The 15000-nt window shown below is 33.3% G+C and overlaps 1 protein-coding gene across 3 annotated transcripts in view; it reads right to left on the reverse strand.

Annotated features, from left to right (window-relative positions):
* Positions 1 to 6825, reverse strand: part of LOC310718359 (A disintegrin and metalloproteinase with thrombospondin motifs 12-like) — a 33799-nt gene extending 26974 nt beyond the window's left edge. The window contains exons 1-3 of one of the 3 annotated variants that reach the window (XM_083527124.1): positions 6472 to 6825; positions 5507 to 5664; positions 4269 to 4636 (exon numbers count right to left, since the gene is read on the reverse strand). In XM_083527124.1, coding sequence (XP_083383250.1) covers positions 4269 to 4636; positions 5507 to 5594 — 456 coding nt within the window. In that variant the 5' untranslated portion in view covers positions 5595 to 5664; positions 6472 to 6825. Of the gene's footprint in view, positions 1 to 4268; positions 4637 to 5506 lie in introns of those variants that run through there. The other 2 variants (XR_014531127.1, XM_083527125.1) reach the window with 2 other exon arrangements.
* Positions 6826 to 15000: the final 8175 nt, after the last annotated feature.

Raw genomic sequence — 15000 nt, forward strand, 5'->3', positions numbered from 1 at the left:
CTATACTATACTATGCCGCACTATACTATATTATACTATACTACACTATACCACACTATACTATACTACACTATACTATAGTATACCACACTACACTTTACTATACTACACTATACTATACTACACTATACTATACTATGCCGCACTATACTATATTATACTATACTACACTATACCACACTATACTATACTACACTATACTATAGTATACCACACTACACCACACTACACTTTACTATACTACACTATACTATACTACACTATACTATAGTATACCACACTACACCACACTACACTTTACTATACTACACTATACTATACTACACTATACTATACTATGCCGCACTATACTATATTATACTATACTACACTATACCACACTATACTATACTACACTATACTATAGTATACCACACTACACCACACTACACTTTACTATACTACACTATACTATACTACACTATACTATACTATGCCGCACTATACTATATTATACTATACTACACTATACCACACTATACTATACTACACTATACTATAGTATACCACACTACACCACACTACACTTTACTATACTACACTATACTATACTACACTATACTATACTATGCCGCACTATACTATATTATACTATACTACACTATACCACACTATACTATACTACACTATACTATAGTATACCACACTACACCACACTACACTTTACTATACTACACTATACTATACTACACTATACTATGCCGCACTATACTATATTATACTATACTACACTATACCACACTATACTATACTACACTATACTATAGTATACCACACTACACCACACTACACTTTACTATACTACACTATACTATACTACACTATACTATACCGCACTATACTATATTATACTATACTACACTATACCACACTATACTATACTACACTATACTATAGTATACCACACTACACCACACTACACTTTACTATACTATACTATACTACACTATACTATACTACACTATACTATACTATGCCGCACTATACTATATTATACTATACTACACTATACCACACTATACTATACTACACTATACTATAGTATACCACACTACACCACACTACACTTTACTATACTATACTATACTACACTATACTATGCCGCACTATACTATATTATACCACACTACACTATACCACACTATACTATACTACACTATACTATAGTATACCACACTACACTTTATATACTATACTATACTACACTATACTATACTATACTACACTATACTATAGTATACCACACTACACCACACTACACTTTACTATACTATACTATACTATACTACACTATACTATACTATGCCGCACTATACTATATTATACTATACTACACTATACCACACTATACTATACTACACTATACTATAGTATACCACACTACACCACACTACACTTTACTCTAATATACTATACGACAATATACTATACTACACTACACTATACAATACTATACTATACTACACTATACTACACTATATTATACTATACTACACTATACTATACTACACTATACTATACTACACTATACTTTACTACACTATACTATACTATACCACACTATACTATACTACACAATACTATACTATACTACACTATACTATTCTACACTACACTATACTATGCCGCACTATACTATATTATACTATACTACACTATACCACACTATACTATACTATACTATACTGCACTATACTGTACTATACAACGCTATACTATACTATACCACACTATACTATACTATACTACACTATTCTATACCACACTATACTATACCGCACTATACTGTACTATGCTATACTATACTATACCGCACTATATTATACTATACTACACTATACCACACTATACTATACTATACTGCACTATACTGTACTATACAACGCTATACTATACCACACTATACTATACTATACTACACTATTCTATACCACACTATACTATATTATACTATACTACACTATAACACACTATACTATACTATACCGCACTATACTGTACTATGCTATACTATACTATACCGCACTATATTATACTATACTACACTATACCACACTGTACCACAATATTTATACTATTCCACACTATACTATACTATACTACACTATACTATAGTATACCACACTACACTATACTATACTATACCACGCTTTACTGTACTATACCGCACTATACTATACTATACTGCACTATACTATACTATAATATACCGCACTATACTATACTGCACTATACTATACTATAATATACTATACCGCACTATACTATACTATACTATACTGCACTATACTATACTGCACTATACTATACTATAATATACCGCACTATACTATACTGCACTATACTATACTATAATATACTATACCGCACTATACTATACTGCACTATACTATACTATAATGCACTATACTATACTATACTATACTATACTATACTGCACTATACTATACTGCACTATACTATACTGCACTATACTATACTACGCTATACTATACCACACTATTCTATACTATAATATACCGCACTATACTATATTATACCATACTACACTATACCACACTATAATATACTATACTATACCGTACTATACTGTACTATACTACACTATACTATAGTATACCACACTATACTATACTATACTACACTATTCTATACCACACTATACTATATTATACTATACTACACTATACCACACTATACTATACTATACCGCACTATACTGTACTATGCTATACTATACTATACCGCACTATACTATACTATACTACACTATACCACACTGTACCACACTATATTATACTATACCACACTATACTATACTATACTATACTACACTATACTATAGTATACCACACTACACTATACTATACCACACTTTACTGTACTATACCGCACTATAGTATACTATACTATACTGCACTATACTATACTATAATATACCGCACTATACTATACTGCACTATACTATACTATAATATACTATACCGCACTATACTATACTATACTGCACTATACTATACTGCACTATACTATACTATACTATGCTATACTATACCACACTATACTATACTATACTATACTATACTGTACTGCACTATACTATACTATACTATACTACGCTATACTATACCGCACTATACTATACTATACTATACTATACCGCACTATACTATACTATACTATACTGCACTATACTATTCTATACTATACTATACCGCACTATACTATTCTATACTATACTATACTGCACTATACTATACTATGCTATACTATACCACACGATACTATACTATACTATACTATACTATACTATACTATACTATACTATACTATACTGCACTATACTATACTATACTACGCTATACTATACCGCACTATACCACACTATACTATACCACACTATACTATACTATACTATACTATACTATACTATACTATACTATACTATACTATACTATACTGCACTAAAAGATACTACGCTATACTATACTATACTATACTATACCGCACTATACTATTCTATACTATACTATACTATACCGCACTATACTATTCTATACTATACTATACTATACCGCACTATACTATTCTATACTATACTATACCGCACTATACTATTCTATACTATACTGTACTATACCGCACTATACTATACTATATTACACTATACTATACTACACTATATTACACCATATTACACTATACTATACTGTACTATACCGCACTATACTATACTATATTACACTATACTATACTACACTATATTACACCATATTACACTATACTATACTGTACTATACTACATTACACTACACAATACTATACTTTACTATACTGTGCAATACTATACAATCCTACACTATACTATTTAAACTGTACTATACAACATTATATAATAGTAATCAATACTATACTATAATACAATATACTACACTCCACTGTATTGCACAAAACTATACTACACAATACTACGTAATACTTTACTTTATTGTATTATACTACACAATACTATACTCTCCTGTAGCTGTGTCTAAGGCTGATATTAGTATGATAAAGATAATGAATAATACTGAGGGTATACTGTACTAATAAGGTGATTAGACACCATGACGTGCAGGATCAGGTGCTGTTTGATATGTTTTTAAGAAATGAGTGTGTAATACTTGATTATTTTGATATTGGATAAGCACTACGTAGTGCACTGAATGTTTTGTGATTTGTGCGCTCACCAGGCCGTTACAGCTGCTGAGGGCGGCGGTTCCCTCCACGTCTCCGTCCGTTACCTTGCCGATGAGGTGGCACCGGTTCTCCATGTGACCCGTGGGTCCGTTCTCACTCCTGCTCTGGCTTCTCCGCTCCAGCACGTAGCCGTGTGACAGAAGGTTGTTGTTGACAGTGAGGTTGAGGGTTAAATCCCTCCCATTAAGTTTTACTTTGTAATAGACACGTGTGCTGTAGTGTACGCCCACCTCACGCCGACTCCGCCTCCTGCTGCTCGCAAAGTGGTGTGACAACGTGTGAGAGACGAAGCGACCGTCTGAGTCCACTTTCTCAGGGTGGACGATGGAAAAGTCGCCATGGTATCGAAGTGAATGTTCTGCAAACAAAAAACACACTAAGAGTCTGACTTCATCCTGCATCAAATCATAAATTGCATTACCTAGCAGTTACTAGCATTAGCCTTATTAGCGAAAATGTTTGCTAAATAAAATGTGGTTTCCTCTACTTTGTTTTATTTTGACGATTATATTGAACAACCCTTAAGAAGACAATAACATCATTTAGTAATATATGTAATGACAGCTAGCAGCTAGCAAGAGTGCTAGGCTCAGTACTGAAATATTGATCATTACTCCTATCAGAGGTATCCAGCTGCATCCAGCTGCATCCAGCTGCAGTGCTGCACAACATTTACAGTGTTATTCACTTACAAAATATCGAAAGTCTGATACTAGAGACAGAACGTGTCATTATGTTAAAATCTAAAAGTTTACACTTTAATCATTAATAAAAAAAAAACAGATTATAATGCGACTGTTATCACATTCCGTCGTTTTTTGATCGTTTTATGCGACACTGAACTTTGGCGCCTCCTACAAATTGTGACATCAGAAGGAGCTGTTGAAAAGCGCATGCGCAAGAGGTTCGGTCAGCGGTGGAGGCTTTGAGGCTGTAGTGAGTGAGGGGTTGTGTGATTTGGGACGCAGCCCGTGCGCGAGCTCGAACCCCGGTGATCCCCCGTGTTATACACACCGAGTGCAGGGTGTATCTCCGCTACACACACACACACACACACACACACCGCGCAATGCTCACCGTTATACCGAGCAACATGCACGAGCGCTTTATAAGGGCATGCTGAGCAAAAGTTTTGCACATCACAAACACACACACACACACACACACACACACACACACACACACACACACACACACACACACACACACATCACATACACACACGAACCTCGCTGTGCATCTGGAAAGTAGAAGTCCGACAGAGAGCTGTGGAGGAGCAGGAGCAGCAGAAGAGCTTCACGCAGCTGGAGATTCATGATGATGATGATGATAAAGCGCAGGAGAAGAACTCAGGAGCAGGAGAAGTTCAGCAGGGTTCAACTGGAGCTACAGTTTAGGGGCGGAGAGAGAGCGAGAGAGAGAGAGAGAGAGGGAGAGAGAGAGAGAGTGTGTGTGTGTGTGTGTGTGTGTGTGTGTGTGTGTGTGTGAGAGAGAGAGAGAGAGAGAGGGAGAGAGAGAGAGAGTGTGTGTGTGTGTGTGTGTGTGTGTGTGTGAGAGAGAGAGAGAGAGAGAGAGAGTGTGTGTGTGTGTGTGTGTGTGTGTGTGTGTGAGAGAGAGAGAGAGAGAGTGTGTGTGTGTGTGTGTGTGTGAGAGAGAAAGAGAGATAGAGAGAGAGAGAACTTCACTATACCCTGAGATGATTATGAGTTGAACATATTAACACTTTCTTGCACAGGTTCTCCAAGATCAAAGAGAGGAGCATGTCTATAAAAAACACATGAACCTTCATTAGAACTTCAGCACACATTTATTTTACTTTGCTCCAGTTCATTCAGCCCTACACTAACCATGAAATGATCATCTTCTAATCCACCAGGTGCTGCTAAATCTCTGGTTGGTCAGAAGGTCTGGATTTATTCTCAGCATCTCTGAGAAGTTTATAATAAAAACGCTCGCTCTGAAAGATTATGGTTTCTATAGTAACAGCTCGTGTCCATGTGAGGAAGGAGTCTCCAGTGTCAGTGATGTGTAACAGTCAGGAGTTGTGTTGTTTTAAGAGAATAGATTGAGGCTGGTGAGGGAAGCAGTTTACAGCTCCGTCATGAAATCATGTTTCTTATCGTTCTTTCATCATCACATCTTGTCAACAGATTACACATGTTCCTGTAAACCCTTATCCATCGTGTTCCTCACCAGCTGCTCATGTTCCAGGTTCTCAGTGATCAGAAGGTGCAGTGTGTGTGTGTTTCCAGTGACCTCCTCATGATGGCGCTAGTTCATCATCTTCTTCCCAGTAGACTTTGTTCTCCAGGTCAAGTCTCAACACAGCAGCAGGAAGCAAACATCTTTCGTCATGTCTTTCACAGCGTGACAGACCTGCGTCTGGAAGATCTGACACGTTCTGCTGAACTTTACACACACACACACACACACACACACACACACACACACACACACAGACACAGTGTGTGTGTGTGAGAGAGAGAGCGCGAGAGAGAGAGAGAGAGAGAGAGAGAGAGAGAGAGAGAGAGAGCGAGCGCGCGCGAGAGAGAACCAGGTGAGTTTCAACTTTTCTCTTATTTATTTGATTACAAAATATTGTAAATGTTCTGTTGAGGGGAACAGAGGTGTTCAGGTGCAGATGTTCTGATGGAGGTTTGTTCAAGTAAAAGTATGTTCAGGTGAAAGTGTGTTCAGGTGGAGATGTTCAGCATGTGTGTTGAGATTATATTTATTATAAAGGTTTTATTTTTTTATATTTATAATTTAATTCACCATTTAACATGTCAGTGTGCACTATAGATGCCCCCCCCCCCCCCCCACACACACACAGACACACACTGACACACTTCAGTCATATAAAATTACAAAGGTTAAAGTGTAAGGTTAGGGGTGGGGTCAAAGTGCAAAGATTCTTGTCATCACACACACACACACACACACACACACACACACACACACACACACAAACACACACACACAAACACACACACAAACACACGAACACGAAGCAGTAAGGCAGTAAAGGCAGGCTCTATACACACTATATTATATACACACACCTTACTATATACACACTCTATACACACTATATTATATACACACACCTTACTATATACACACTCTATACACACTATATTATATACACACACCTTACTATATACACACTCTATACACACTATATTATATACACACACACACCTTACTATATACACACTCTATACACACTATATTATATACACACACCTTACTATATACACACTCTATACACACTATATTATATACACACACCTTACTATATACACACTCTATACACACTATATTATATACACACACCTTACTATATACACACTCTATACACACTATATTATATACACACACACCTTACTATATACACACTCTATACACACTATATTATATACACACACCTTACTATATACACACTCTATACACACTATATTATATACACACACACACCTTACTATATACACACTCTATACACACTATATTATATACACACACCTTACTCTATACACACTCTATACAAACTATATTATATACACACACCTTACTATATACACACTCTATACACACTATATTATATACACACACACCTTACTCTATACACACTCTATTATATACACACACCTTACTATATACACACTCTATACACACTATATTATATACACACACCTTACTATATACACACTCTATACACACTATATTATATACACACACACCTTACTCTATACACACTCTATACACACTATATTATATACACACACACCTTACTCTATACACACTCTATTATATACACACACCTTACTATATACACACTCTATACACACTATATTATATACACACACCTTACTATATACACACTCTATACACACTATATTATATACACACACACCTTACTCTATACACACTCTATACACACTATATTATATACACACACACCTTACTCTATACACACTCTATACACACTATATTATATACACACACACCTTACTATACACACTCTATACACACTATATTATATACACACACACCTTACTATACACACTCTATACACACTATATTATATACACACACACCTTACTCTATACACACTCTATACACACTATATTATATACACACACCTTACTATATACACACTCTATACACACTATATTATATACACACACCTTACTATATACACACTCTATACACACTATATTATATACACACACCTTACTATATACACACTCTATACACACTATATTATATACACACACCTTACTATATACACACTCTATACACACTAAATTATATACACACACCTTACTATATACACACTCTATACACACTATATTATATACACACACACCTTACTCTATACACACTCTATTATATACACACACCTTACTATATACACACTCTATACACACTATATTATATACACACACCTTACTCTATACACACTCTATACACACTATATTATATACACACACCTTACTATATACACACTCTATACACACAATATTATATACACACACACCTTACTCTATACACACTCTATTATATACACACACCTTACTATATACACACTCTATACACACTATATTATATACACACACCTTACTATATACACACTCTATACACACTATATTATATACACACACCTTACTATATACACACTCTATACACACTATATTATATACACACACCTTACTATATACACACTCTATACACACTATATTATATACACACACCTTAATATATACACACTCTATACACACTAAATTATATACACACACCTTACTATATACACACTCTATACACACTATATTATATACACACACACACACCTTACTATATACACACTCTATACACACTATATTATATACACACACCTTACTATATACACACTCTATACACACTATATTATATACACACACACACACCTTACTATATACACACTCTATACACACTATATTATATACACACACACACACCTTACTATATACACACTCTATACACACTATATTATATACACACACACACACCTTACTATATACACACTCTATACACACTATATTATATACACACACACACACCTTACTATATACACACTCTATACACACTATATTATATACACACACACACCTTACTATATACACACTCTATACACACTATATTATATACACACACACACACCTTACTATATACACACTCTATACACACTATATTATATACACACACCTTACTATATACACACTCTATACACACTATATTATATACACACACCTTACTATATACACACTCTATACACACTATATTATATACACACACACACCTTACTATATACACACTCTATACACACTATATTATATACACACACCTTACTATATACACACTCTATACACACTAAATTATATACACACACCTTACTATATACACACTCTATACACACTAAATTATATACACACACCTTACTATATACACACTCTATACACACTATATTATATACACACACACACACCTTACTATATACACACTCTATACACACTATATTATATACACACACCTTACTATATACACACTCTATACACACTATATTATATACACACACACACACCTTACTATATACACACTCTATACACACTATATTATATACACACACACACACCTTACTATATACACACTCTATACACACTATATTATATACACACACACACACCTTACTATATACACACTCTATACACACTATATTATATACACACACACACACCTTACTATATACACACTCTATACACACTATATTATATACACACACACACACCTTACTATATACACACTCTATACACACTATATTATATACACACACACACACCTTACTATATACACACTCTATACACACTATATTATATACACACACCTTACTATATACACACTCTATACACACTATATTATATACACACACCTTACTATATACACACTCTATACACACTATATTATATACACACACACACCTTACTATATACACACTCTATACACACTATATTATATACACACACCTTACTATATACACACTCTATACACACTAAATTATATACACACACCTTACTATATACACACTCTATACACACTAAATTATATACACACACCTTACTATATACACACTCTATACACACTATATTATATACACACACACACACCTTACTATATACACACTCTATACACACTATATTATATACACACACCTTACTCTATACACACTCTATACACACTATATTATATACACACACACACCTTACTATATACACACTCTATACACACTATATTATATACACACACCTTACTCTATACACACTCTATACACACTATATTATATACACACACCTTACTATATACACACTCTATACACACTAAATTATATACACACACCTTACTATATACACACTCTATACACACTATATTATATACACACACACACACCTTACTATATACACACTCTATACACACTATATTATATACACACACCTTACTATATACACACTCTATACACACTATATTATATACACACACCTTACTATATACACACTCTATACACACTATATTATATACACACACACACCTTACTATATACACACTCTATACACACTATATTATATACACACACCTTACTATATACACACTCTATACACACTAAATTATATACACACACCTTACTATATACACACTCTATACACACTATATTATATACACACACACACACCTTACTATATACACACTCTATACACACTATATTATATACACACACCTTACTATATACACACTCTATACACACTATATTATATACACACACCTTACTATATACACACTCTATACACACTATATTATATACACACACCTTACTATATACACACTCTATACACACTATATTATATACACACACCTTACTATATACACACTCTATACACACTATATTATATACACACACACCTTACTATATACACACTCTATACACACTAAATTATATACACACACCTAACTATATACACACTCTATACACACTATATTATATATACACACACACACACACCTTACTCTATACACACTCTATACACACTATATTATATACACACACCTTACTATATACACACTCTATACACACTATATTATATACACACACACCTTACTCTATACACACTCTATACACACTATATTATATACACACACACCTTACTCTATACACTCTATACACACTATATTATATACACACACACACACCTTACTCTAAACACACTCTATACACACTATATTATATACACACACACACCTTACTCTATACACACTCTATACACACTATATTATATACACACACCTTACTATATACACACTCTATACACACTATATTATATACACACACCTTACTATATACACACTCTATACAGACTATATTATATACACACACACCTTACTATATACACACTCTATACACACTAAATTATATACACACACCTTACTCTATACACACTCTATACACACTATATTATATACACACACACCTTACTATATACACACTCTATACACACTATATTATATACAGACACACACACCTTACTCTATACACACTATATTACATACACACACCTTACTAAATACACACTCTATACACACTATATTATATACACACACACACACACACCTTACTCTATACACACTCTATACACACTATATTATATACACACACCTTACTATATACACACTCTATACACACTATATTATATACACACACACCTTACTATATACACACTCTATACACACTATATTATATACACACACACCTTACTCTAAACACACTCTATACACACTATTATATACACACATACCTTACTATATACACACTCTATACACACTATATTATATACACACACACACCTTACTCTATACACACTCTATACACACTATATTATATATACACACACCTTACTCTATACACACTCTATACACACTATATTATATACACACACCTTACTATATACACACTCTATAGACACTATTATATACACACACCTTACTATATACACACTCTATACACACTATATTATATACACACACCTTACTATATACACACTCTATACACACTAAATTGTATACACACACCTTACTATATACACACTCTATACACACTATATTATATACACACACACCTTACTATATACACACTCTATACACACTATATTATATACACACACCTTACTATATACACACTCTATTATATACACACACCTTACTATATACACACTCTATACACACTATATTATATACACACACACCTTACTATATACACACTCTATACACACTATATTATATACAGACACACACACCTTACTCTATACACACTCTATACACACTATATTATATACACACACCTTACTATATACACACTCTATACACACTATATTATATACACACACACACACACACACACCTTACTCTATACACACTCTATACACACTATATTATATACACACACCTTACTATATACACACTCTATACACACTATATTATATACACACACACACACACACACACCTTACTCTATACACACTCTATACACTCTATATTATATACACACACACCTTACTATATACACACTCTATACACACTATATTATATACACACACACACACACACACACACACACACCTTACTCTATACACACTCTATACACTCTATATTATATACACACACACACCTTACTCTATACACACTATATTATATACACACACCTTACTATATACACACTCTATACACACTATATTATACACACACACACACACACACCTTACTATATACACACTATACACACTATATTATATACACACACACACACACACCTTACTATATACACACTCTATACACACTATATTATATACACACACACCTTACTATATACACACTATATTATATACACACACACACACACCTTACTCTATACACACTCTATACACACTATATTATATACACACACACCTTACTCTATACACACTCTATACACACTATATTATATACACACACCTTACTATATACACACTCTATACACACTATATTATATACACACACCTTACTATATACACACTCTATACACACTATATTATATACACACACCTTACTATATACACACACCTTACTATATACACACTCTATACACACTATATTATATACACACACCTTACTATATACACACTCTATACACACTATATTATATACACACACCTTACTATATACACACTCTATACACACTATATTATATACACACACACCTTACTATATACACACTCTATACACACTATATTATATACACACACACCTTACTATATACACACTCTATACACACTATATTATATACACACACACTATATTATATACACACACCTTACTATATACACACTCTATACACACTATATTATATACACACACCTTACTATATACACACTCTATACACACTATATTATATACACACACCTTACTATATACACACTCTATACACACTATATTATATACACACACACCTTACTATATACACACTCTATACACACTATATTATATACACACACCTATCTATATACACACTCTATACACACTATATTATATACACACACACCTTACTATATACACACTCTATACACACTATATTAAATACACACACCTTACTATATACACACTCTATACACACTATATTATATATACACACACCTTACTATATACACACTCTATACACACTATATTATATACACACACCTTACTATATACACACTCTATACACACTATATTATATACACACACCTTACTATATACACACTCTATACACACTATATTATATACACACACACACCTTACTCTATACACACTCTATACACACTATATTATATACACACACCTTACTATATACACACTCTATACACACTATATTATATACACACACCTTACTATATACACACTCTATACACACTATATTATATACACACACACCTTACTCTATACACACTCTATACACACTATATTATATACACACACACACCTTACTATATACACACTCTAAACACACTATATTATATATACACACACACACACACACACCTTACTCTATACACACTCTATACACACTATATTATATACACACACACCTTACTCTATACACACTCTATACACACTATATTATATACACACACACCTTACTATACACACTCTATACACACTATATTATATACACACACACCTTACTATACACACTCTATACACACTATATTATATACACACACACCTTACTATACACACTCTATACACACTATATTATATACACACACACCTTACTCTATACACACTCTATACACACTATATTATATACACACACCTTACTATATACACACTCTATACACACTATATTATATACACACACCTTACTATATACACACTCTATACACACTATATTATATACACACACCTTACTATATACACACTCTATACACACTATATTATATACACACACCTTACTATATACACACTCTATACACACTATATTATATACACACACCTTACTATATACACACTCTATACACACTATATTATATACACACACACCTTACTCTATACACACTCTATACACACTATATTATATACACACACACACCTTACTATATACACACTCTAAACACACTATATTATATACAC

The sequence above is a fragment of the Silurus aristotelis genome, assembly GCF_946808225.1.
Source record: "Silurus aristotelis genome assembly, chromosome: 23".
Classification (NCBI taxonomy): Eukaryota; Metazoa; Chordata; class Actinopteri; order Siluriformes; family Siluridae; genus Silurus; species Silurus aristotelis.